The sequence below is a fragment of the Myotis lucifugus genome, unplaced genomic scaffold (assembly GCF_000147115.1).
Source record: "Myotis lucifugus unplaced genomic scaffold, Myoluc2.0 scaffold_134, whole genome shotgun sequence".
In the NCBI taxonomy this organism is placed as follows: Eukaryota; Metazoa; Chordata; class Mammalia; order Chiroptera; family Vespertilionidae; genus Myotis; species Myotis lucifugus.
In genome coordinates, this window is record NW_005871182.1 from 3,104,524 (window position 1) to 3,132,192 (window position 27,669).

A 27,669-nucleotide genomic window follows, 5' to 3' on the forward strand; every position below is an offset into this window, starting at 1 on the left:
TCAGATGGTAAATAAGATACTAAGCCCAGCTGGCATGGCTCAGTGGTTGAGCGTTGACCTTTGAACCAGGAGGTCACAATTTGATTCCTTGTCAGAGCACATGCCTGGGTTGCAGACTCGATCCCCAGGGTGGGGTGTGCTGATTGGTGATTCTCTCTCATTATTGATGTTTCTATCTCCCTTCATCTCTGAAATCAATAAAATATCTATATATATCTATATATCTATATAGATATAGATATATAAAAGCCTAAGCAACCATTATGACAGAACGACCGGAACGAACGGTCGCTATGACGGGCACTCAATGCAGGAGCTGCCCCCAGCCTGCAGGTCCTGATCGACGGGCACTCAATGCAGGAGCTGCCCCCAGCCTGCAGGCCCTGATCGCCCAATCAGGGCTGGGCCCCCGGGGCTGGGATGGGTAACCGGGGGTGGGTAGCAGTGGATGTGGGCAGCAGGGAAGGCTAGGGACCCCACCTGTGCATGAATTTCATGTACCGGGCCTCCAGTATATTAAAAATGCATATGTACTAAAATAGCTTTCACTCATCTTTTAGGTTGGGATTAACTTTTTATTTGTTTTATTTGATTTTTTTTTCATTAGTTTCTGATAATTGAGAATAAGTTAGAATGAAACCGATTTCTCTGTAGTCCCACATGAGTGTAGCTGACTTATGACTGGTCTTCTATCCCACGTGAACTGGTCTCTGTTGAGATAAAGGATTCTGAAGCGCCTAAGGCCTTAGGAGACAGAGACCTTAGAGATGGTATTAGCGAAGGCCTTAATTAAGTGCTGGGAGCTATGTACAACTGGGAGTAAAAGTATCTGCTCAGAAGACTTGATAGTACTTTTCATACCTTTCTCCAAGAAAATCTGATCTCAGTCATCTTGTAATTGCCTCATTCAAAAATAGCATTGATACTGATTGCTAGATAAAAATAATTTTTAATAGGTTGTAATCATTCAGTCCCCCTGTACCTCTCCCCCTTCTCCTAAATTTGGTTACAATTAACGTTATTGCCACCCAATTACAAAACAAAGAAACCCGGAGTCATACTAAATTTCTTATTCTTATGCCAATTAATAAGTGCAGTGGTCTTACCTGTTATTTCCTGAATTTGTCCCTTCTCCATCCCTATTATACATTGGTTTGAGCTCTGTGTTTGCCATTCAAATCTTTGCCAGTAGTTCTCAACCTTCCTAATGCTGTGACCCTTTAATACAGTTCCTCATGTTGTGGTGACCCCCAATTTCATTGTTACAAATTGAACATAATTAAAGCATAGTGATTAATCACAAAAACAATATGTAATTATATATGTGTTTTCCGATGGCCTTAGGCGACCCCTATGAAAGGGTCGTTTGACCCCCAAAGGGGTCGCGACCCACAGGTTGAGAACCGCTGCTTTAGCCAATGATTTATACAGAATCCATTATCCATGCCTTGGCATACTAAGGTCCATAAACTAGGTCCAAGTAACACTAAATTTAGAAAGGTATGTAGAGCCCTCTATTACCTGGCACCTGCACCCTTTCCAACTTTTCCTGCCAATTTCCACCTCACCTCATGCCAGCAATACTGAAGACTGTGCCATTGTAATACTCTGCCATCTTTCATTTTAAAAACCATAGTATACTAGAAGCTCTGTTTCTGCATCTGCTACTAGACATTTCCCAAGGCAGGGACTTCCTCATTTATCTTTGTGCTTCAAATGCCCACCACAATGCCTGGACTATGGCAGGCACCCAAGAGTTTATTGAACTGAACTGCAGGCCTTTTTCTTCTTGAAGAAAGTGTAACAATTTAACACATACTGGTCATTATAATATTTTTTTTCTTTTGAGAATTTCCCTCCAATTCCAAACTATTTCATTGATACGTAGTGGACAGTGATTTACTGTGGAAGTTCTCATGCCAACAGTTATGTTTATGCAACGCTTTTTATCAACATGATTTTGCAGGCAACTTAAAGGTGAATAAGTGAGTCCAAACACTGGCGTGCATGCCCGCTTCCATCAGTCATTCTTGAAATGTGGAAATGCAGTGCTGAACAACAAAAGGAACATTTTTAGTGATTAGAATCACATTAGTGAAGAACAAGAGAAAAAGACAAGCACCAGGAAAAGTTTTATATAACTGTATTTTGTGTTTAGCTAAACCTAAATTTTCAAAAGGCAAAGTATCCAGAAAACCTAAAAAAAATAAAATAAACATCTAAGTATAACACGCTATATAATAAAAAGCTAATATGCAAATCAACCAAACGGTGGTCGCTATGACACACTGACCACCAGGGGACAGACGCTCAACGCAGGAGCTGCCCCCTGATGTTCAGTGTGCTCCCACAGGGGGAGTGCTGCTCAGCCAGAAGCCAGGTTTGTGGCTGGCCAGTGCAACAGCGGTGGTGAGAGCCTCTCCTGCCTCTGCAGTAGCGCTAAGGATGTCCGACTGCTGTCAGATATCCTCTGAGGGCTCCTGGACTGCAGAGGGCACAGGTTGGGCTGAGGGACTCCCCCCCCCCCCCCACACTGTGCAAATTTTGTGCACTGGGCCTCTAGTTATGTATAAGTGAATTAGGGAGTGGGAAAATAGTTAAGTACATATAGAGAAATGACTTCAAATGCTTTCTTTCCCTCAGCAGGAATATACTTTATTCTGTGCCCACAGTTGGACACTAGCTCAATTTTTGGATCTAGAGCAAGAAATGAACATGACAGGGCCCCATCTTTGACAATTTTCATAGTGTTGACATCCTGTTCTAGTTTCTGGAATAGGGAGGAAACAAAGCACTAACAAAAGGTACTGTTTGTCTCTAAGAGACAATATTTTGAAATTTCAGATCAAAAATTTCCTCCTAATTTTTGTTTCTCCACAGAATTCCCACATACCCTATTATTTACTACAAGTTAAGGTTAAGAATGTAAGATCAACAGACTTGCTCTATTAAGAAATCTAGTAACTTTATTATTTTAATATAACCCAACTGGTGGTTTGAAATATCCTATTTCTAGATAATGTAATCTACATCAATGAGAAACTAAAAGACCATTTTTATAGTTTCATAATGTGAAAAAATTCTAGTTTGAAGCAGAAAATGAAAATTTTAGAATCATCATGGAGAAATGTGTCATTTACTTTCTAATATGCTCATATTTGAAGAGCAATCTATTAAACATAAAAATGAAATGATATGTCAAAAGAATGCAGCATAGTCACTAGGTATATTCTGAGGCTAGGTAAAACAGATTACTAAATGTAATATTTTAAGATATGAAACCATGACAATCTTATTTTTAATAAGAAACTCCTGCCCTAGCCAGTTTGGCTCAGTGGATAGAGCACTGGCCTGCAGACTGAAGGTTCCTGGGTTTGATTCTGGTCGAGGGCACATGCCCAGGTTGCAGGTTTGATCCCTAGTAGGGGGCGTGCAGGAGGCAGCCGATCAATGATTCTCATCATTGATGTTTCTCTCTCTCTCCCTTCCTCTCTGAAATCAATGAAAATATATTTTAAAAAACTCATAATTATACTAAGTATTATAACAGCAGAGACCAAAACTTAAAACTTTTAAGACAGAACTTAGGTAGCCAAAAAATCTAACGAACAGGTAAAGTTAACAAAAAGATCAAGGGAGACTTTCAAAAATGTTTAGTTATCAAAGCAATGTGCTTATCTCAACAGCAAATAGGATATTTTTAATGGCAAGACAAGTTGATTCCTTACTCTAAAAAACCAATTTAGTAGAAACAGGAAATACTATTTCTCTTTTTTACAAACATATTTATATTTTCAATCTCTTCCTTTTAAGAAAAATGTTCCTCATTATTAGGAAGAATGGAGCACATAAAACAAAATCCCTAAAAGATGGGGCCATAATTTACCTGTGCCTAATACACTGTGTAGCAACAGCTACACCCAGTGGCCACATATGAGTAATGACATTTTCTAGCTATAACACGGTAAAAGGTAAATTTGGAAACAGCCTTTTCAATTTATTTAAGGTTCTAGGGTAAACATTATCTTTCACTACAAATTGTTTTAAGAGAACATTCAGCAATCTCCCGGTGTGGGGGTGTGGGTGGGGATGGGGGGTTGGAGAAGGGTGGCGAACATAGGCCTTAGTTCATAAGCTTGAAGCAATTACGCAGAATAATTCCTTTTAAAAAGTAGCTAAAATAAAACTCAAACACCAGAGAGAACGTACAGATACTTTATTGCTCACCTTTCACACAAAGCACACCTCCAGCCATTTTCTTTCACAGCTTGACAATGTTTAAGTATACAAAAACCCAGCAAGAAGCGTCGTGTAGGTTTCAGTAAAGGAGAATGTAAAACATCAGCTCAGCCAGGCTTTTGTTTTCTGCAGCAATAATAAAGGGCCTCCTGCACTAAGCAAAAATCTGTCCTCTTTCTCTGTAGTGCATTTCTTAACGTTACAAAAAAAAAGTCTCCTGCTCAAAGCAAACTAAATTGTATTTGCTGAGCCAGTGGTATTAACTCGTGCATAAAACAAATTTCAGTTTGCTGTTTCTTCTAGCAGATTTCAAGTAAAAATAGGGTTGAAGGAGGAACTTGTTTTGAATGAATGCAGGTCAGTTTGAATTGCTATACTTCACTAAATGCCTACATGTACAATAGACTCACAACTTAGTCTGCTTTTATAATCTTGACGGATTTTGGCCACGTTCAAGGTTTTCTGAGTTCCACTTGTGGTATAATATTCCATCAAGAGGATAAGGCTACTGAATGTGCTATCTGCAGAAGAGCTCAGTTAATAGGAACTGACCTAAAAGTTCTATCAGGAAGCAAATGTGGCATAACCTCTCCAAATAAAAAGCCAACCAGGGTGGAAACTGTGCTTGCAAAACAGACATTAGAATAGTATAAGGAAAACACATATAAATGGGTTGTTAATATGAGGAAGGCTTCCTAGTTGTAAATCTAAAAAAATCTAGGAGAATCCTCATTTTCAAAACTGTATATTGAAAACTACTTATTCAAGTAATTTCTTCAAAAAAGTATGCATGTTGACTGTGGAATTAGTCTACTGGTCAATTAAAGGCAATTTTAATTACCTTTAAAAAAATTCTTCATACAAAGGAGCGATGTTGTACGTGTTTCTCAAATAAACAGCATTATGTAAGCCCATTAAAAAAAAAATCCAACAGAATTGGATTCTGCCACCTGTGGTCTCACATTCAAAATCCACACTGGACTCAGGATTCTTAAACTAAGTTTCTATTACTTGAGCTCTAGCAAAATGTAAGGTTCTGTAGCCTCAACTAGTGTAATGTCTTCCTTGTCCAAATCCAGAGTGATTATACTGATAACCACCGTGCTGGAAGTGCTGTTCAAACTGTCCCCCTTGGTGATAATTCTGGCTCCCCCTCCCTCCCCAACCACCTCCCTGGCCTCCGCGTCCGCCTCGGCCTCCACGCCCACCTCTCCCTCCACGACCACTGCCTCGATCACCATGGTGCCCACCATCTTGGTATCTATTGTCCTGCTGGTATCCACCACCCTGGTATCCACTTGCTGTGTAAGTAGTTGTTTGGAAGCCACTATAACCACCACCTTGATAGCCACCACCGTGGCCACCATGGTAGCCACCTGGTTGGAAGCCCGAATCTCGATAACCACCATCTTGGTAGCCACCTCCTCCTCCACTCCCTCCATCTGTCCAGCCTCCTTGATGCTTATTTCCTCTTCCTCCCCCTCGGCCACCGTGGTCGTAGCCACCACGGTCGTAGCCTCCACGGTCATAGCCACCACGTCCACCTCTCCCTCCTTGTTCATGACCTCCTCGTCCTCCGTATGAGGAATGTTCATAACCACCTCTCCCTCCGCCTCGGCCTCCTGCTTGCTGCTGGGGGCCATCCTGCCTTTTCTGCCATGGTGGCATCTCTGGGGGCGGAGGCTCAATTTCATTGGGTCTACCGCCTCTGTCAGGCACCCTGCCCATCAACACCTGCAGGAGAAGAAAGGCATTTTAAACCATTTTATTTTGTAAACAGAAATACCTGTATTGGAAAAAAAGATAAAGGTACTCTAATTACCTTATTGATGGCACAGGCAGACTTTTCTCTTATAGAACCACTGCTTGTCCTTAGAATCTTTGACAAGTCTTGTCTTGCAGCCAAAAGGTGAGCAACAGAAATAGTACTTTTAGAAGATAAGACCGAACGTTTTGGTTGGTAGACCTTTGCTAATTTCTCTGTGTGACTCTGTTGGAAGAAAATGTTCAAAGAAAATGTCAGTTTTCAAAATGAATATAAACACTCATATTCAGTAAGTTAAAAGATTTCCAAAATGTCTGGTAATAATATTTAGGAGGCTCAAGGGGAAAAGTTATATACTCACCATTGCTCCTACCTAGTCAAGAACTCTATTACAGTACAGCAAGAAATGATTATGTATATTTTTGGGGTAAAGAAGAGGTACCCAGGGGGTAGAGGGGTAATTTGGGACTATGAAGGTCACCCCTGCCATTGGTCTCAGATAGTTGCTTTTTAATATTCCCATATTTGCTTATTATGAGATAAAAAATGTTACCTGTGACTAATTATGCTAACACAACATGATACATTTCTTACAAAAGTGATCCCTCTGGTATAATATTTTCCTCTGGTATAAATAATAAATAAGGACAAAGGATCTATCTTAACCATTAGTAGAAGTGTAAGTAAGGAGAAAGACAAATCACTGGGAAATTAGAAAACTTGGGCAAGTTATTTAAATCTATTTCAAACACCAGACCAATAAAGATAAATTAAAAATATAAAGACGCTGAACCAGTTTGGCTCAGTGGATAGAGCGTCGGCCTGTGGACTGAAGGGTCCCAGGTTCGATTCCGGTCAAGGGCATGTACCTTGGTTGGGGGCACATCCCCACTGGGGGGGTGTGCAGAAGGCAGCTGATTGATCTCTCTCATCGATGTTTCTAACTCTCTGTCCCTCACCCTTCCTCTCTGTGAAAAATCAATAAAATACATTAAAAAATATATATATAAAGACAAAATTCACCCAAGAGAATGTAAGTTCAAACAAATATAAAACACTTTCAATAAATGCAAATTAGAGTAACCTAAATTTTGGGAAATAGCAACAATCCCTATCTATTAAATTATAGAAGCAACAGCTACAACTACAATACACAGCAAGTCAGCACAAGAACAAAAATATTTGGTATGCCTTTTGGTTATATGCAGGTACTCAAATATTGATGTAAATATTTGGATTACATTATATAACAAAATAGAATTTAAAAAAGTAATTTATTGTGATTAAACATATGAACAAAGAAACAGCTATTGTAGTTAAGACAATGAGATGATCTGTGACTTTCATTTTTAAAGATTTAATAATGAAAAGAATAAAAAAATTGTCATTCCATAGTTTAGGGAATGTTTCCTGAATATCTTATATTTATTTTTCTTAGAGTCACTATTGTACCTAAATAAGTACTCAACCAATGTTTGTTGTATGGAAACAAATACCTTTGAGAAAATGTTTCAAATAAAACTGATTTAAAGTGCAATTTCAAAGTGAGATATAAGTACACAAATTTTATTTCATATGAAATGAAAGTTCACTTTGTACATATTAAAATAATTTCTACAAAGTAATTTAAAACGAAGTTTCGAAATGAGGTATCAGTACATAAATTCCATTAAATGAAAAAGTTGATTTGTGCAAGTTAAATAATTTGTATAGGCCTTCCTTATCCTCAATATATTTATATATTTCATACAATCATTGTGTATTATAGTTCAACAGAATCTTAAATATCACCTAGATTAAACCCAGCACTTTAAAGATGTCAAAAATGAGAGTAAACGGAAGCTCAGAGTATCAGGGTGCCCACTGTCAAGTCCACTGATGGCTACCCAAGACTAAACCACAGTATCAATGTCTCCGTCAGTGCACTTTCATCAATCATCATATGTTTCTCTAGCTGAAAGTTGTAGATTATTTATTTATTTAAATTATATCTACTATGCTGAGGGTGAAATGATTATTTTTATCAAAGGTAATTTAAGGAAGGACTTGTATTTCTTAAACAGCAATCGCAGAAGAGAACAGTTTACTCCTGATACTATTGACTTGCTGTGAGATATTAGGCAGGCTCCCATTTATCTAGGTTGCCATCTTTTTTTTTTTTTAATATATTTTATTTTTTACAGAGAGGAAGAGAGAGGGATAGGGAGTTAGAAACATCGATGAGAGAGAAACATCGATCAGCTGCCTCTTGCACATTCCCCACTGGGGATGTTCCCGCAACCAAGGTACATGCCCTTGACAGGAATCAAACCTGTGACCCTTGAGTCCGCAGGCCGACGCTCTATCCACTGAGCCAAACCGGTTAGGGTGCCATCTTTTTTTAGTTACAAAATGAGGGGAGTTAAGACTGATCTCTAAGACCTCCTTCCAATACTAAAATGCTATAACCCAATAGATATCTACCCCTACAATTTAGTCAAATAGGACTTTGCTAAGGTTTCAAGATTTTTGTGAAACTAACATATTAGCAAGATTATTGGAGAACTAAATAAAAGCACTTACTAAGTCAATTCACTAAAATTCAGAGAAAAATCTATTTTTAAAAATGAATGCATTGCCCAGCTGGTGTGGCTCAGTGGTTGAGCATTGATCTATGAACTAGGAGGTCACGGTTCCATTCTTGATCAGGGCACATGCCTGGGTTGCGGGTTCAATCCCCAGTGGGGGGCGTGCATGAGGCAGCCGATCAATTATTCTCTCATCACTGATGTTTCTTTCTCTCTCTCGCTCTCCCTTCCTCTCTCAAATCAATAAAAATATATTTTAAAAAAATTGAATGCACTATTAAGGGAACATCTCATACTAACATTTGGACCAACCTCCACAAAAATTCAAGATTTAGTTCCATTTCAGGGTTTTAAGGTTAAATTAATCAATTAATCATTCATTAATTCCCACTTACTGATCATATAGCAGTTATTTAATAAATATCTACTGTTGAATGACTAAGACCTTTAACTGGATTATCTCATTTAAGCTAAAATAAGTCTTATTCTCCAATTCTATAGATCATAATATTTGGTCTTTCTAAATCCAATGAAATTAAATTGTCAAATAATTTTAAAAATTATTATTTTAGTAATTTTCAGAAACTCTCTCCATTTCTCTCACATATGAGTACTTCGCTTCAAGTTTTTGCTGAACATACCGGTTTTGCTGAACAATATTGAAAAGAAAGGTTCCTCTGTGTGTTTCCTATGTATTTCTCTTGTAGTTTCCACTGTATCTAAACTGTACTAGGAATGCTTAAGGATCAAGTCTATAAATACTCTGCTCTTTTAAATTATTTAATGTGTACCTTAGCTCGGTCAGACCAACCAAAAGACTGGACAGTGACATCCAAACGTTTTATTAGCAGCTTTCTCCGAACTTCATATTCATTGGCTATGGCTTGGTTAATTGCTTCTATCTTTTCCTGAAACAAAACATTTTTAAGATGTTAGAATTTAAAAAAATAATAATAAAAATAAAAAAGAAGTTAGAATTTAAACCTGCTTGACCCTTGTTTCAAAAGGGCAGAAACTATCTGTTTCATTCATACCTGAATCCCAGCACTTAGCACAAAATAGTTATTCAATAAATATAATAAAAGTTATAAATTAAGAAAATGATATGCAAAATAATGTCTCAAAACATAATAACAGATATGTACAGTACAAAAGTATGATTTAGCTTTCCGATAATCCATTGTGTGAAGCTCAGTCCAATGAAGTTTTTGGCTTGAAGGCAACCCATTTGGCAATTAGAAACATGCATCATACTGAACTTCTATTCATTTTAATCAGCTGTATGAAATATTTACAAATTATAAGTGTCTCTAATCTTAAAATTATTTGCTGCACAAATCTTAAGATTCACAACTGATTCTAAGAATGTCCATCTAGGAAACTACATTAGAAAAAATAACTTAAAAAGCACCCACTGTAGAGTCAACATAAATGTCATAGGATAGATGGATGATTCCTTGCAAATTTACTCCACAGATGATGGCTACTCACCCAGTGGGCCGGTCCCAATGACTTCTTCAATAAAGGCTTTCCCACATGATTAGGTGGAACTTTTGCTAATGTTTCCTTTAACTGACACAAAAAACATAAATGAATGAATAAACAAACGTAGAAGTAACACATATCCTCCTCATCTTCCTAAGTCCCATCATATCTTGCCATCAAAAGAAGATTCCTGACAGAGGGAAAGGCGGAGGATGTTTTGAAATGTACAAGACCCACACAATAAAGACACTCGCTGGCCCACTCCTCTCGTGCCTATGGAAGCATGATTCCTTCACTGCACCTACGACAGTGCCTGACAACGGCAGGCACTGAATGGGTATTTCCTGAAGGAATGAATGAACACACAGAAAAATAGGGACTATGGATACACTGCTGCTCCCCTGTAGAGTTCAGCCAGATTTGTGCATCATGGTGTCCATCTGCCCCATAATGCTAATGTACCAATTCTTAGAGTCCAACAGATATGCATACAGAGAGTAACTCTGCTATAACAAATATCATCCTCTTTTATTCATTAATTTTTTAAAACCCCTTCATGGTTGATAATGTGTGGCATAAATTATTTTCACGTACTAGATTATGTTAGCAGTCAAGAAATCTAAATCGCCAATTGAAACTTTGTAAGACTCGAAGTGAGTGGATTAAAAACAAGAACATTAACATCCTTTTCTGTCTAGTCAATGGGGAGGGTGGTAACATTTAATGATAAAGACTTTAAAAGTTAATTGCATTAAAGTTCAATTATAAAATAATTTTTAAAGGACTTAATTCTTTTTACATTATATTTAGCTTATAAATCCAAGTGTCAAGTTTTCTTTTTGAAAAAGAAACATGCTAACATGTTAAAAAAACACACTGAAATACTGATTTCTCTTTAAGGCATCTAGGATTTAAAACCCAAAACTCATTTAGTAACAATTACTTAATAATATGCACATTAGGTTCCCATTAAGAGAAATTAACTTGCTTCATTTCAAACAAATGTAGGACTATGCCTTTAATACACTACAATCTGGTACTAAAGGTCTTACTTTTTTTTCAATCCCGCTGAAGAATTGGAACATAGTTATATTGGCTGGAGGTTTGGACATTCCTAGAGCAATACATATGCCTTTCAACTCTTGAAAGACCTCACTACCGCCTCCTTCTTGAGCTTTTTTTGGAGGAGTATTCACACAGAGCATTCTGGCAGCTTCTAGTTCTGAGATGAGGTATGCTGAAGTAAACAAAATAAGATTTCAAAATGAGATACAGCTACAGTTAATAGTCATAAGTCTGGAGTCACAACTCTATAGACCTAATGATATGTAACTTTTAAAGCTGCAAGAATGGATAAAAACAAGAAAGGAAAACCATATTTACCTCAAGTGACATGGCATATAAACTGATTCTGTAACACAGGTATTTAATCAATATATATTTAAAGGCTAATTTAAAAATAAGTGATTCTTCTTTGAAACCAAAGGATCAAGGTAGCTGACATCTAAAAATCTGGATTCTTGCATTCTACTATTAAGGAATCTACAGAACAGGGGTTGGCATCTGTTGACAAATTTGCAAAAGGTGGCAGGTGGCAAATTTTCAGTGACAATTAAAAAGGTTATTTTTTTACTTTTCACCACTGACATGCACCAGTGATCCTATATAATAAAAGGCTAATATGCAAAGTGACTGAACGGCGGAACGACCGGTCACTATAACGCGCACTGACCACTAGGGGGCAAACGCTCAACGCAGGAGCTGCCCCCTGGTGGTCAGTGCGCTCCCACAGGGGGAGCGCCGCTCAGCCAGAACCAGGGCTTGATGCTCCTTAGCACTGTTTTGGAGGCCGGAGAGGGCTCCCGCCACTGCTGCCAGGCTCACAGCTGACAAGCGCAGCAGTGGCAGCGCTAAGGACCCCTCAGGGGATGTCCACCGAGGGGTCCCGGACTGCAAGAGGGTGGATGTCCAAGAGGGCGAATGTCGTGCAATGGGCCTCTGGTATAATTATACGTTCCTCTAACCATACACTACTTAGGAAGTCTGTTTAGAATTGGCGTGAAACAACATTTTTAAGTAATCAAAGTTTAATGTACAGGAGAAGGGGGAAGGCACCAAACTCCCCAAAGTTCCTTTCTAATGGTGTCCAGTAGCCTAATGTCACGTTCTGGCTGTTCAAAATAAACCCCCCTCTTCCATCTATATTCTTCTCAGTATTCCCTTCCCCCTGCTCTCCTCATTCTCATCCCCTCCTGTGAAAACAACAAAAGTTTCAAATCCTTTCTTGGCAGAGTCCTTTTGTATCAGTATCATCCCGTGTGTGTTGATTTCAGTCATGGATAATGAGGGCTGCAATCTGCTTCAGGTAATTAAGGTGAAGATACAAATATTCAATCTTATTCCTTTAACCTTCCTAAGGACATTTACGTTTTTATAAAACGATTAGTAATCGTGGATTTCAGGACTTCAGGAATGTGACCAAATGAGAACCTCCTGATAATATGAGAAAAATGGTTTTGAAAAAAAGCCATTTTGGGGGCTTTTAAGTTTAGAAGGACAGAGGAATGATAGCCTGAATATCTTATGTCCTGTACCCAAGGTGTAATGCTAGAAGTAGAGGGATCATAATTTTGGCAGATCATTTCTGAAAAGCTGCCAACTCCTATTCTAGAACAATATATACAGCTGAGTTTCTGGAAAGATAATTCTAAATGGGTTTGATCAAATCTTAACATGTTCCATACAGCAAACTGAATGAGTTAAAAGATCAAAACAGTATAAAACTCCCCACTGTCATGAAAATAATCAATTTTTATAAATAAGGTGTTTTTGAAACACTGCCACATTCCTCTGTTTCGTATCGCCTACAGCTGCTTACACGCTATATAGCAGCACAGTTAAGAGTTGTGACAGAGATTTTCTGGTCCACAAAGCTGAAAATGCTTATTACCTGGACCTTTAAGAAAGAGTTTGCCAACCCTTGTTCTAGAAAATCATGTTATATGATTTAATAAATTTGTTCTCTAAATTTAGGACAAAGTAGCACAGGTATTCACGAAATTAGTTCCCCAATACAATTACCATCAAAAAGCATTAACTGTAGCTGGTGTGTTCAAAGTACTAGGAAAGGCACTGACTGGATATTTAATGCAAAACAAACAAAAAAGATTACCTCTACTGACAATCTAGTGAGGAATAAAGAATAAATGCATAAAAAAGATGAATAGTTTTTCATCTATTAGAAACTTAGAAATGACTTATTTTACCTAAGGGAAATGTTCTGACAACCAGAAAGGCCAACGAACAGTTAAAATAGTTCTTAATCTGACACAGGAGAGTTTTTTAGCCACTCATTCGGAGACTATTTTATTTTACTAACAATTCCAATGAGGTTAGTTTATTTTTTACCCCTCAAAACACAATATATTCAAAGATTCAAATCAGTAAGGAAAGGGTGCTGGAAGAAGTAAATCAAATTATAGCATCAACATGTGACAACTGATACTTGGGAAAGACACAAAATATTCATACGGAGCAAGTAGAGAATGAGTACATGTACATAAACATTAGCATGACAGAGAAAACAAACTGAGGGGAATATTTCAGAAAAGGGGAAACAGGAAAGCAAAGATAAGGAGGGAGGTGAGTAGTGTGTATGTGTGAAGAACACAAAGAGCAGAGTAAACTTTAGCTGACTCAGTCATTCAGTTGAGCAAATAATTGCATATTCTTGAAAAGCTTTTGAGGTGATAGCACATTAAAACAGTCTATTAATATTGACCCAAAATGATCATGTTCTGTGCAGTCTGCTTAAGAAAGAGGAAAGAGTTAAAGGTATTTTATAAAGATTTATATTCAAAGTGGTTTTCATAAATATCAGCACTAAAAAGGCCAAACTCTGAGCTCTTTGAAAGAATTAGCTACTCAGGGTTATTACTAACCTTTCCACACAGCTGTTGTCCTGCTATGTAAGATAACATGTTCTAAGTGCCAAATATTAGGTGTTGGTAACGATAAACAGTGCTGCCAAAGAATCACTGAGCACACTGTGGCTGAGCCAGTTACAGAAACTATATGATTTGAAGATTACTGCATGCATGCACAGAACTACTGCAGCAGTATCAGTACCTAAAGCAGTATCTAATCTTAAGGGCATATCCCCCAGTAACAATCATTTGGCAAAGGGGAAGTTAAGAAAGTAATTCTGATGCTCACTTTGGCAGCACATATACTAAAACTGGAACAATACGGGGATTAGCATGGCTCCTGTGCAAGGATGACATGCAAATTCATGAAACATTCCATATTTTTTTTTTAAAAAAAGTGACTCTGGAATAATTAGTGTTCAGTATAATGGCTATGAACACTTTTTTTTAAATTGTACCTTCAAAATTAGAGTTATAGCATTTTCTAGAAAACATAGTACAGTTGTAAAGACAAATATTTTAAAAATACTCTTATTTGTGTTCGTCATAATAAGAACTGTACTACTCAGCTAACCGAAGCTTAATCTAAATGTGTCTCAGAATGCTACAACAATTCTGAGTTAATACTATTCACTGAATTTATTGGAGAGTTTAAGACAGCAAAATTTGTGAGTCTACTTACTGTTTTTCAGGGTGAAGAGAGAAATAGTAGTTAGTATAGACAAAACATGGAAGGAAAGAACTTTTTATAATAATTTATTTCCCTCAATGATGGGTAAGTACAGGAACAAAGCAAATATTATTGCAGAAAATTTTACATTTACAAACAAAACCAACACCCTTAACCAATTACTCAACAACAAAGAAACATCAACAAGAAAATATTTTAATTTAAAAAACAAAAAACTTCATTATTCTCACACTGTTTTCCCAGTCTATTTTAAAATGTGCTTCCAGTCTAGAACGCTAAGGTTTAATGATCACACATTGAACAACACTCCAGCACTACCTTTGGTCACAGTAGGTGAAGCACAACGATAAATGAGTAGCAATTACAAAACAACTCTGCTACCAGCGCACAGACCCAATAGCTTCTAAGCTGGAAATTTAATCAGGGTTTCTTTAAAATAAGTATTCTGAATTAAATCCACAATAAAACAAAACAGTAACAACTAGTTTATTAGTCTTGGAAAACATAAACAAAAAATAATAGCTACATTCTAGTAGCCATGAACTTACTGAGCAAAAGGAGGCAGTTCTTCTGAACGAGAAGGCGCTTGGTCACATCCCCAGAAGTCAGTGAAGGGTATGGACAGTTCATCTCCCCTAGTAGCCCACTCACCTCAAGTTGGAATTCTTCAGCTTCATTCGGGCCTTTGAAGAATTAAATCATCTTATTTAATAAAAATGTTTTTCCCATTAGCATACACATATATAAATTGAAATTCTTAATAAGATTTTTCTAACAAAAGTTCCTTTTTCTTCTAATTCATCCTTTCTCACGCCACTGACAATTTCTTCCTTAAATACTTTCATTAGGTTATTCCCTTATTTGAGAACCTTTAATGGCTAATCTCTACCTCATCTAATCGACTTTTTCTTTCTTTGTTTTAATCCTCACCCGAGGATATTTTCCATTGATTTTTAGACAGAGTGGAAGAGAGCGGAAAAGACAGAGAAACATCTATGTGAGAGAAACACATCAATTGGTTGCCTCCTGAATGAGCCCAACCAGGGCACGAGGGTGGGGAGGAGCCTGCAACCGAGGTAACGTGCCCTGACTGGAATCGAACCCAGGACCCTTCAGTCCACAAGCTGACGCTCTATCCACTGAGCCAAACCGGCTAGGCCAAATTTTTCTGTCTTTAAAGCATAGCCTCTCTACTTTGCCCTTCCCAGATTATGTTTGTAATAGTTACCTACTACTTCCACAAATATTTCCTCTACTTGTGCCAGGCTAGTCTCCTCAATGCCACAGGTCAGTCTAATTTCCACATCTGTGCCTTCATTTCAGTTATTCCATCAAAGTCCAGTGGTCTTGCTCCTTGATGAAACTTTACCCAGGTACTAGAGCACTAACTGATTTCCTCCCACCGTGAACCACAAAGTGAAGCATGTAATTACTACTAATATCCAGTTGTTTCAATTGTGCCAGATATTTCTAGTTTCTAGACTAAGTGTGAAGGTCGTAAACATGACTTGTAGTTCTGTATTCCTATAACATGCAAAGTATAGAGTATACTGGGTGAACCAAGGAAAAACAATGCTCTTTATTCTTTACTATTTTGATGGCTCTCTATTCAATATCACAGTGGGGAAAAAATTAACAACTGTGAGAGTCACTTGACCTGAGACCTTTTTCTCATCTATAAAATGGGAAGACTGTATTATCAATTGTTTTGCAAACTGTGTTCTGTGAGGTCCAGAGTTGCACAGACTTCCTTAGAGGCAGCTGGGAGAGAGTTGTGCTACAAGTACTCCCTCTCAACTTCAACTACAACAGCTACACTTTACCTGTTTTATGTGTTGGCTTCTATAAAGTGTTTTCATATAAACAAAGGGGATCCGCGTTATAAATAGTTACCATATAGCACAGGTGTTTGTTTAGAAGTTCTTACAATCTCTGAAATGTTAGGTTAAGAGGCAATGTTAAGAGTAATGGCTCCCAAATTTGACTGCTGGGATTGAATCCTGGCTTTATCACTTACTGGTTGTGTGACCTTAGGTCAGTGATGGTGAACCTTTTGAGCTCGGTGTGTCAGCATTTTGAAAAACCCCAACTTTACTCTGGTGCCGTGTCACATATAGAAATTTTTTGATATTTGCAACCATAGTAAAACAAAGACTTATATTTTTGATATTTATTTTATATATTTAAATGCCATTTAACAAAGAAAAATCAACCAAAAAAAATGAGTTCGCGTGTCACCTCTGACACGCGTGTCATAGGTTCGCCATCACTGCCTTAGGTGATGTTATTTAACCTCATGTGTTTCCTTGTTTAATGTATAAAAGAGTAATAAAACCTAGGACTGCCCTGAGGTTAAAATGAGTTAATACAAGTAATCAATAAATGTAAGCTGCTGCTATCATTACTATTGTACTATACTCTCCTTAAAAATTAGAATTGGGCCCACTCGGTTTTGGGCCCAGCGGTTGAACGTTGACCCATGAACCAGGAGGTCACTGGTTTGATTCCCAGTCAGGGCATATGCCCAGGTTATGGGCTCAATTCCCAGTAGGGAGGCAGGCAGGAGGCAGCGGATTGATGATGTTTCTCTCTCAACCCTCTTTCTATCTCTCTATCCCTCTCCCTTCCTCTCTCTCAAAATCAATGAAGGGAAAATTTTTTCTTAATTAGAGTTAAGTGCAATTAATATGTACAAATTAAATATATTAAACATAAAAGAGTGAGCTCTTCACAACGGAATTCTGTGAAAAAGAAAATGGGATTATGTGTATAGTTCTCTATAAGAGTGGATTAGTAGGTGGGCATTTTTCTTTTGTCTATTATATTATAGGTTTACCTATGGTAGGAGGGAAACCAGATGGTGGAGTCTCAGGTTCTAAGCCTTTGGACAGCTCTTTTGCAGAATCAACAAAACAGTAGTTGTTATTGCTAAAACCATAACAAAATTGGCCAATATAAAACAGCTCTCAATGCTATAAATCTGATGCTGTTGGATTTGATTTTGATAAAGCTAGTGATACATTCTTATACAGAAAACTTAATAAAGCGTTCTCTTTCTCCCTACATATATTAATTACAGAGCATTTACTTTACATATGTACTTGTAGAATCTGGTAGTACAAAAAGAAAAATATCCCAATTTCTAGTGCTAGCCACCAATTTACGATCTCACAAGTCAAGTTTTACAGAGAATGAAAAGTTCACATATGCTATATTTCTCTCCATTTTTCTATATCTTAGTAATAGGGTCTTTTCACTTTCCATAACATTTGAATGACTATATTTTGGTTTTTTTCAACTTCTGAATCATTTTTCTCTAAAAACAATGGAGGCAGAGTATTCTGTTGCTTTACAAAATTTTTTTTTTATATTTACAAAGAACTTGAAATTTTAGCTTTAGTATTGATAATGTTCAATTGACAATACCCAAATTTTATTTTTTATATTTTGCACCTAGAACTGATATTTACTTACTGTTAGTTGCTTGCACATTTTCTTCCAGTTTACAGAGCACTCTTAATTCAGACACCAGCCAAGCACAGAGTTTGGTAAACTCAGGGGAACTGGCTCCAGCAGAGACCGCCTGAGACAGAGCGCCATCTTCTAACAATGGACCCTTGTAACTGGTGAGTTAAGAAATCACACTTCATAAGAATATAGAATCACACCTAATATATTACAGACGCAATATACACTATTTATGTATTATTTCTAGAATTGATAGTTTAAAAAAGATCTTATGATGACCAGTTTCTAAACTTACAAATATAAAAATCTGAACTATACTAAATCATTAGAAAAATAAGCTAAATGTTAACTGCATTTCATCCCTTCAAAATATAGGTGAATATTTATGTCTACTTCTACACACTAACTGAAAGCTCTTACTGTATAAAGATTTATTTTCTTACTCTAACTGAACTGAGTATTAAAACCAGATTAATAAGTGATAGCTAATTATACTATATTTTGCTAGTTTAGAAATAAAACTTAGGTTATTTTTTCTTGAGATTTTTCCAGAAATCAATTAGGTTAGGGTTTTAATGACTTTCTTTAAAAGCAAAACTTTCCAATTAATCATTTATTTCCTTTTTCTATATTTAATGACGGTTAAGACCAGTAAGACCTGCTAGTACCAGAGAAATGTCAAGTTTAATTTAATAATTGCTGGTGAGTTATTGTTTGGGTGAACTGGTACAAGTGAAACCTAATCCTTTGCAAGTGATTCAAATGTAATTTTAAAAAATTACTTAATGTTCAAACATTCATAAAAGGCAATAGTAATAATGAACCCCAATCTAGGATATAGCTATAATGAAAGATTTTGTCATTCTCAAAGGAATTTTAAAATATATATTCTTCAGAAGATTACTTTATTTTTTCGTAAAGAAAATATTAATAAAAATAATATATTAAGTATGCTTAAGATAATTTGATGTTTAGTGGTATAGAAATGTTAGAGTAATTATGATACTTGATCCTTTTAAAATACAATTACACTGAGTGGCCAGATTATTATGAACACCCCATCAGTACAATGAAGTGAATTAGTTATGCGAATAATAATAATAAAACCTTGAGAGTATCTGCTTAGGAAGTTTTCAATATTCAGTATTTTTGGAAGTGTCAGTTAAGTACTGATGGGGTGGTCATAATAATCTGGCCGGTCATAATAATCTGGCCACTCAGTGTATATGTGTATACATTGAATGGAATGGAAAAAGTGTTACACAAAATGAGGTTATAGATCTCTGGCATCTAGATTTAAAAGCACACATTAGATACTGGAGTAAAGAGACGAGGCCTAGAAACTTCTCCTTGTGTTCCACTTTTAGATTTTGCTCTTTTATTTTACAAGTAGAGTTACTGAATTCCTACTGTGTGCCAAATTAGAGATAAAAGATAGTCATTTAATTCTAGCATTCCTCAGTGAATCCTTTAAGAGTACACACCCATCAGTGAAGACTAAATTTTAATGATCGAATGCCACCAAACTAAGTAGTTATGGTTAACATTTCTAGCCAAGTTTTCAGGAAATCCCACGGCTTACATTACAACCCATCCTAACTAAGTAACGTGGTTACAATGACTACTTTGAGAGTCCCCAAGAGCACAGTTAAAAGAAGGTAAGAGAACAATAATGGGAAGAAACATCACCCATCACCCACTGTTAGGTGACCCCTTCCCGTGCAGAATGACTGCATTTGAAGAAGGTCTACCTCGTCCTCTCATCCCACAGCTTCCAACACTACTCTTAAGGGTCGCTTCTTAGAAGCTCCTACAGTGATGGCGAACCTATGACACGCGTGTCAAAGGCGACACGCGAACTCATTTTTTTGGTTGATTTTTCTTTGTTAAATGGCATTTAAATCTATAAAATAAATATCAAAAATATAAGTCTTTATTTTACTATGGTTGCAAATATCAAAAAATTTCTATATGTGGCACGGCACCAGAGTTAAGTTAGGGTTTTTCAAAATGCCGACACGCCGAGCTCAAAAGGTTTGCCATCACTGTCCTAGGACCTGATTTCCTTTGGCAGCAAAGGGACCCTCCTCACACCTCCAAACAGCATATCCGGGTGGTGTGCACTGCTCTTCCAACTCGCTCGGTACCATCCCTGTGCAGCCCAACACTGCCCGGAACAAGTGTTCCTCAAAAACTGTCCACTGAATGAATGGCTTCAGGTGTGAGCATGCAATTTCGTGTGAGATGTCTACCGAAACAGCCCATTTTGCTGCACCACTTTTACGTCTACCCTATTCAAAGAAATAAGCCCCCTAAAGTTTGGAATATTCATTATAAAAAAAAAAAAAAAAAAACAGTGGTCATCCACTTGGACAAAGGCCATCAGCACTGCCACTTCCTTTCCGAAAAATTTCTACCGGGACAGCAAGTTTACTCAAGTGGACAGACTTTGGGAACCCGCACAGGGTCCTTTCTTCAAGGAGAACACAGTTTCCCCTCAAAGGTTTCCACGTGATCCAAAAGCCCAGGGGGAGGTTTTGATAAAGAACCTGTTTCTTTATAAATACAGCTACCTAAATCTGTAAAAAAAAAAAATTAACATTGTACCTCTAGCCAAATATTGAATCATACGATTTGTTTCTGAAACCACAGTGACCCCAAGGTTCTGAGTTTTCAGGTCTTAACAGAGTCTTCTGACCTGGGTAACCAGGGAGATAAGCAGCCTCATTTCCCACTTCTAGGTGAGCCGACTACAGGTTAGCTAGCTGTCAGGAGGGGAGACAATGGACACCACAAACGGGTAGGGATCTGGTGCGTGCAGACGACCCCGAGGGTAAGTCAGGGCGAGCAGTGGCTCCGAGGCGTGTCAGACGCGGGAGGAACTGCCCGCGGTTCCCACGGAGGTGGCGGCAGGTGAGGGGCACCGCGAGCGAGCGGCACGGACGCGGCGCGCAGACATGTGGCTCCGAGAAGCCTGGTGCCTGCAGAGATGACTGAGCAAAGATGTCCTGAGACCAGCGGGGTGGGGTAGGCGCGGGGGCTCAGGACGGGGAGTTCGGAGGACAGGGAGGAAATCCGAGAATCAACTTTGGCCACCTCTGAAGTGAGGGGGTCCCGCCGGAGGATGGGGAGCCGGGAGAGGCGCTCCGAGAGGGGGTGGGCGAGAACCGGTGCCCAGACAATGACACGCTAGACCGGCAAACAGCGCGGGGACCTCGGCTGCAAGGAGCACCGGGCAGGCCTCGGGGCGTCGCAGGCGGAGGGCCCCGAGCGAGTTGGGCAGAGACAGCGGACGTGGCATTGGGGTCCCGGAGCCTGAGGGGAGGCGACAGCCAGGCGCCGCGGGGTGCGGCGTGGAGAGCCAGGTGTCTCCGTCTGGGACTCCGGAGGTGTGCCCCGGGGACCGGCCGTGTGGGGACCGGGAGACCGTGCTCTGGGACTCTTACCCCAGGTCTTCCAGCGACTCCAAGATGTCAGTCTCCATGAGGTCGCACTCCATGCTAGTGGTATTCAAATTTCCGAGTCCTGAGGCTCCCCTCTTCGCCGGCAACGCGTACGCTAGCGCATGCGCTGCCTCCCCGGAACTTCCAAGTCGACGTCTGGCGCCTCAGCCCCTGCACTGCGCATGTTCCGAGCGTGCGCAAGAAACGTGGTCCCGCCCATAGCCCCGCCCCTGCCGGCTGAGGGATGGCCGGGAGGCAGAGTTTGGCACATGCGTATTACTGAGTAGTGAAGCCGGCAGCCCAAAGAAGGGCAGGCGGACTGGCTGCGTGGCAGCCGGGCGTGGGGACCAGGCAACGGGGGGAGGGGGGCGACTAGGGGAGGCGGGGGCAGCGTTCTAGTTTCTCTTAACTTGCTTTACGCAAATGTGAATCTTGGGGCGAGGCGGACGGGGGAGGAGTCGGGGGGTCTCTAGATTCGGGTGGGTGTTGTCTGTGAAACAATGTTGGACCTCAGGGAGTGGTTGTCCCCACCCCGCCAGCGTGTGCTCGCCTTAGCTGCGGGCCTTGGAGAAGGAGAAAATTCTTAAGCTTCGGAGACACAAACGGGACAAGTGCCGAGAATGGCATATACAGTAAATGAGTTTTGATTTCCCTGTGGTTGCAGGAGACGTGTTTTGAGGATCAGGGAGCAGGAAACGTTCCTGTGTCTTGGTCATATTCAGAAAGTTTTTGCACTCCCCGCTTTGCATTCTCTGACTTCTTAAGACCTTCAGACACTAAGAATCTTATTTTAAAGGGTGGGGCAGAGAAGGGCTTCACTGCACAACAAAAAGAATAGAATATATTTAAATCCATGCACTTTAGACAGTGAATACACTTTTTTTCTTCCTGTCCTGCAATTGCCTTTGATATTATTTGCCTGGGTGTAACATTCAATTCACGGTGGGTTATGATTTCTTGATAGTTATTGGTTGGGTATAGGCTTAGAAATTATTGAAAAAAATGAAGTAAAAAAGTTTTCAAGATGATGGCATATTTAGAAAATTATATTAAAGCATAAATTGGTATAATATTGCATTGTGTAGGCATTTAATTAAAGGGTGTGTGCTTTTTTGTAATCTTCAAACATTTTTGTGTCTAATGGATAAATATCCCCTATACCTTAAGTTCCTGAATTTGCATCATCTGGAGGAGGGGGTGAGGAATTAACATTTATTATGCTTGACATAGTATTACTTCCTTGATCCATATTATTTTACTCAGTCATCATAAGGCTGTGTAAGTATTACTCACATTATACAGATGACACCAAGGCTCGCTCAGTAGCTTTATGATCAGGTAAAATGATAAGACCAATAAGAAATGTATTTTGAGGCATATCTGAATCCATATTCCTTCCTACTTGACTATTCAAATAAGAATTTATAGGCTAGATGTGAAAAGATAGGGATATCAAGCTATTTGAATTTATGTAAGCTTGTATATGTTGTACATGATTACCTTATAATAAAAATGGAATAATAATTTATTCTCATAGGGTTGTAGAAGGTGCCAAATAAAAAGTAATGCTTAATGCAAAATCAGTTTGGGAAAAAAAAGTTTCATTCTTGACTCAATTTTCCACGTAAATTGTAACACTATTAGTGAGCAAGTGATGAGTCCCCTAAATTTATTTTTCTAATACAAATTGTAGATTAAAGGGAAGGTAACCACCACAAAGGGATTTTTAAAATATATTATTTAAAATAAGTCTATAATACATCTTGCTGCAATAAAAACAATGCTTCTAAAAGTAAATATTGTCTCAATAGAAAAGGGAAAAAAGTAAATATTTCAATCATTTTTATAGGATCTACTAGAAATCTTTTGCAGTTTATTTTGCATTTGTTTGTATTTATATTGTTACTAGGATATCTAAAGACCTCATTCAAACCGAAATTTAACAGAATGAAAAGAACACTGATTTGGGAATTATTGAGCCCTGGTTTTTGATTCAGATCATTATAAGAAAGAGACAGGGAAAATGAGACATTTTCGGGGGGCTAGCAATCTGAATTAGTCCCAGTAACCTGCTTCCTACTGCACTCTCTTGCTAGCTGATAATTAACTCCATTTGTGAAAGAATGGGGAGACTGGTCTGGTGGTCCTTAGTTCCTCCCATGCCAGGTGTCTCCTGGGTATCTGAGCTATGCTGTGCTCAAGGCTGCAAGCTTTCTATAAGATATCTGCTAAGCACAATAAATCTGTCTCTGCCCTGTTTGGTTCTTTTTAACCCCTTTAATATATAGAAAGAAAATCTCATTGTCCAGGCGGTTCAGGATCTGGATCTTAGAGTCCCCTGAACTAGCAGTGCTGCTTTAATTAAAGGCTCTTTCCTGAACCTCAGTGTCTGACTGTCACTTCCGTGCCGGTTTCATAAATTCCACATTCCACAACAAAAGGATTTTCTAACACAGTTGTCTAAAGTCCATCAGGTATCTTTAAGAGATGAATTTTCTGTGTAGAAGGTGTTCAACTTGAAATTATGAATGACCTTAGTTTAAAGACCAGCCTTTCCAGATCTTCTTGAAAAAAGTAAAAGAGAAATCATATTTTATACTTATGAGAAAAATATACGGGGGAAAATTGAAATGAAAACTGGTATCAGCTTTCAGAGGAACATCTTTTTATGTATAACCTTAAATGTTATTATAAGGGAAATTTTTAATTATGTAGTAGTTAAAAATGTATGCAGCTGAGATTCTTAAGAAAGTTACTTCTGCCCTGGCCAGCATGGCTCAGTGGTTAGAGCATCGGCCTGTGCAATGAAGGGTCATGGTTTCCATTCCCAGTCAAGGGCATGTACCTGAGTTGCAGGTTCAATCCCCCGGCCTGGTGGGGGGGTGCATGTGGGAGGCAACCAATACTGTGTCTCATCTCTCTCTCTCTCTCCTTTCTCTACCCCCCTCCCCTCTCTCTCTCTCAGGATTAACAAAAGAAAAATAAAGTTACTTCTAAAATCTATAGAAGGGAAATTTTTTATTTTATTTTTCAATTGAATTTATTGGGATGACTTTCTTCTACCTCCCCCGACTTCCCTTTCCCTCTGAGAATCACCATACTGTTGCCTGTGTCTATGAGTTGTTTTTTCCCCCTTAATTCCTTCTCCTTTGTCACCCAGCCCCCCAAACCTTGCCCCCCACACCTGTCAGTCTGTTCTTTATCTATGAGTCTGTTTTTATTTTGTTTGTTAATTTATTTTGTTCATTAGATTCTGCATATGAGTAAAATCATATGGTATTTGTCTTTCTCTGACTGACTTATTTCACTTAGCAAAATGCTCTCCAGGTCAATCCACACTGTCTCAAAGGGTAAGATTTCCTTATTTTTAACAGCCAAAGTAGTATTTCATTGTGTAAATGTACCCATCTTTTTATCCACTCAGCTACTGATGGATACTTGGGCTGCTTTCAAATCTTGGCTATTGTAAATAACACTGCAGTGAACATAGGAGTACATACAGTCTTTCGAATTAGTGTTTCGGGTTTCTTTGGATATATTCCCAGCAGTAGAATCACTGGGTCATAAGGCAGTTCCATTTTTAATTTTTTTAGGTAACTGCATACTGCTTTGCACAGTGGCTGCACCAATCTGCATTCAAGGACTCTTCACATGACCTTCCATGCACACATGTGACAAGTGTGTTGGGTGGAGCCTGGCTCACTCCTAGTTCTTTCACTTCTTGGGTGGAGTTGATTTGAATTGACATAGTGAACCAAACAGACACTGGTCTAATTTGAATGTAGTAAGAGTTTATTAGACTCTATCCCAAAGGTGATAAACTGGTATCCATATCAGGCCAAGAGTTGTGTTTTATTTGGCCTAAGTGATACAGTTAAAGAATGTTGAGTCCTCATTTAAAAGTTTGGAGATATTATTGGGTTTTCTTTTTTTTTAAAGGTATTTTATTGATTTTTTACAGAGAGGAGGGGAGAGGGATAGAGAGTTAGAAACATCAATGAGAGAGAACCATTGATCAGCTTCCTCCTGCACACCCCCTACTGGGGATATGCCCGCAGCCAAGGTACATGCCCTTGACCAGAATCGAACCTGGGACCTTTCAATCCGTAGGCTGACGCTCTATCCACTGAGCCAAGCCAGTTAGGGCATTATTGGGTTTTCTTGAAAAAATAAATCAGTGGACTTGGTAGCACTGAACTCTTATTGCCCATCAAGGCAATGATTGCCTTGGGTTGAGAAGGCTGCCGGTTCAATTTTCTTAAAACCACCTCAGATGGTTTTATAATTAGTCTTTCATCATTTAACATTAATGTTATAATTTTATGTTGTTTTTAAAATATGTTCTGATCTTTTCTATCCAGTTGCTATAAAAGGATGCATTTTCTACATGTTGCTTAGTACATTGATGCATATACAATAGGCATAAAAATTGTCGATTAGTTGATTGACAAGAAAGTTTTCCCTTTCTCCTAACTAGACTTGGCTTTCTTCTGAAAGAATAAAGCGATTCTTTACAGGGAATGAATAACTATACAACAATGAGTTGTGCTCTGAGCTTTTGGATCATCCTGGAACGTAGTCAATGCCTATTTAAAACTAGGCTATTTTGGTAGGATGATATGTTCTCTGCTGACTTAGATTGTTATTAGCAACTTTGTATTTTATTCTAGTGCAGTGATCCTTTATGGTGGGGAGTTGGAACCCTCAAGGAGACTTTTCAAGCTCTCCACCTCCCAAAGGTCCCCCATGAGAATTGCAGCATTGTGTGATGAGAGATGCTACTGATTGGGAGTGTGCTGTGAGAAAAAATAGGGCTTGAGCAGAATAAAGGCTGTAAATCACTCTTCTAGGGAGAGCTTGTCAATATGACCATAATAATTAGGCTGATTTTTAAAAATATATATGTTTTTATTGATTTCAGAGAGAGGAAGGTAGAGGGAGAGATAGAAACAGCAGTGATGAGAGAGAATCATTGATCAGCTCCCTTCTGCATGCCCCTGTGGACGAAAGGGGCCACATGCTAACCTGACAAGCTCAGGGGAGGCCTGCATGGCAGTCTTGCAAACTTGGAGACCTAAAGTAACCACAAAGGATGGTCTGAAATTTAACTTTACCTAAAAGCAGTTAAGGTGGGTAGTTACGTCCTAGGCTGGTATCTTCACTGACAAGGTCAACCTTTACCTTAACTGAGCCTATCTATCTTTTTGCATCTATAATCACATGTCCTTGAAATGTCTGGGTAACTTGTAACTTCTCTTTTTCCAGACCTTTTGGGGCACAACCTAAGGTGCCTGTTTGTCAGGACAGATACCACAAATTCCTTCATTGTTATGTTAATTGTTCTAGCACCCACCTAAGTATGTGTCTATCATTTTACTTTTATCCAATCCCAGAGGCTTCCCGCTTTGCTTTCTCCCGCCTCTCTAGTCTATCACCAATGGATTTCATGTATCCCACCCACATCCCTCCTTTGATTGCAATGTATAAAAATAGAGGAAAACCCGCCATTCTCCAGAGCACTATCCCAATCCATTGAGATATCCCTTCCCGGCAATTGTCCACAGTTTGGCTCAAATAAACTCACAAAAATTCTTTACAGGTTTGAATGTTTTTTATGTTAACACCCCCTACTGGGGATCTAGCCCACAACCTGGGCATGTGCCTTGACCAGGAATCCAACCGTGACCTCCTGGTTCATAGGTAGACGCTCAACCACTGAGCCATGCCAGTCAGGCTGTTCGTTTGTTTTTAAACTCTAGATCATTTATTTTTAAAAATGCTGGTTGAGAGCCATGGTGTCACCCAGCCTGACCTTGCTGCTTCTCTGGGCCTGGAGCTGAAACACAACTTGAGACTTACATGTCATCTCTAGGGCTTAATGCTTAACCTATTGCTAAGCAGTAAGCGTCTGTAGACGCAAGTGGCGAGCCTTCCCCACACACCACGCGTGTCTATAAAAAAAAAAAATGTTTTCCCTAAGTGGCAGCCCTGACCAACTTTAAAATCATTTTTCGTGAGAATTTTCAGCTGAAAATATTCAAGAACACCCGAATTGACACTTAAAGTCACAGATAAGAGAAATCTT

General features: G+C 38.8%; 1 protein-coding gene and 1 non-coding gene across 4 annotated transcripts; one reads left to right on the top strand and one right to left on the bottom strand.

Annotated features, from left to right (window-relative positions):
• Window positions 1-4,201: 4,201 nt before the first annotated feature.
• FAM98A (family with sequence similarity 98 member A) lies at window positions 4,202-21,751 on the bottom strand. 3 transcript variants are annotated; one of them, XM_006094366.3, is made up of 8 exons: window positions 21,588-21,751; window positions 18,148-18,296; window positions 15,222-15,356; window positions 11,109-11,293; window positions 10,063-10,143; window positions 9,363-9,479; window positions 6,062-6,229; window positions 4,202-5,973 (listed from the first exon to the last, which is right to left on the bottom strand). In XM_006094366.3, the coding sequence occupies exons 1-8, from the start codon at window positions 21,638-21,640 to the stop codon at window positions 5,284-5,286; spliced, it is 1,578 nt and encodes a 525-aa protein (XP_006094428.1). In that variant the 5' UTR covers window positions 21,641-21,751; the 3' UTR covers window positions 4,202-5,283. The 3 variants fall into 3 exon arrangements, with proteins under 3 accessions (XP_006094428.1, XP_023614392.1, XP_023614393.1); XM_023758624.1 differs by lacking the exon at window positions 18,148-18,296 and having other exon boundaries at window positions 21,588-21,720; XM_023758625.1 differs by lacking the exon at window positions 21,588-21,751 and having other exon boundaries at window positions 15,222-15,375; window positions 18,148-18,276.
• Window positions 14,264-14,367, top strand: LOC111827127. Its single transcript, XR_002830630.1, has one exon. It is a non-coding gene; the product is annotated as a U6 spliceosomal RNA (small nuclear RNA).
• Window positions 21,752-27,669: the final 5,918 nt, after the last annotated feature.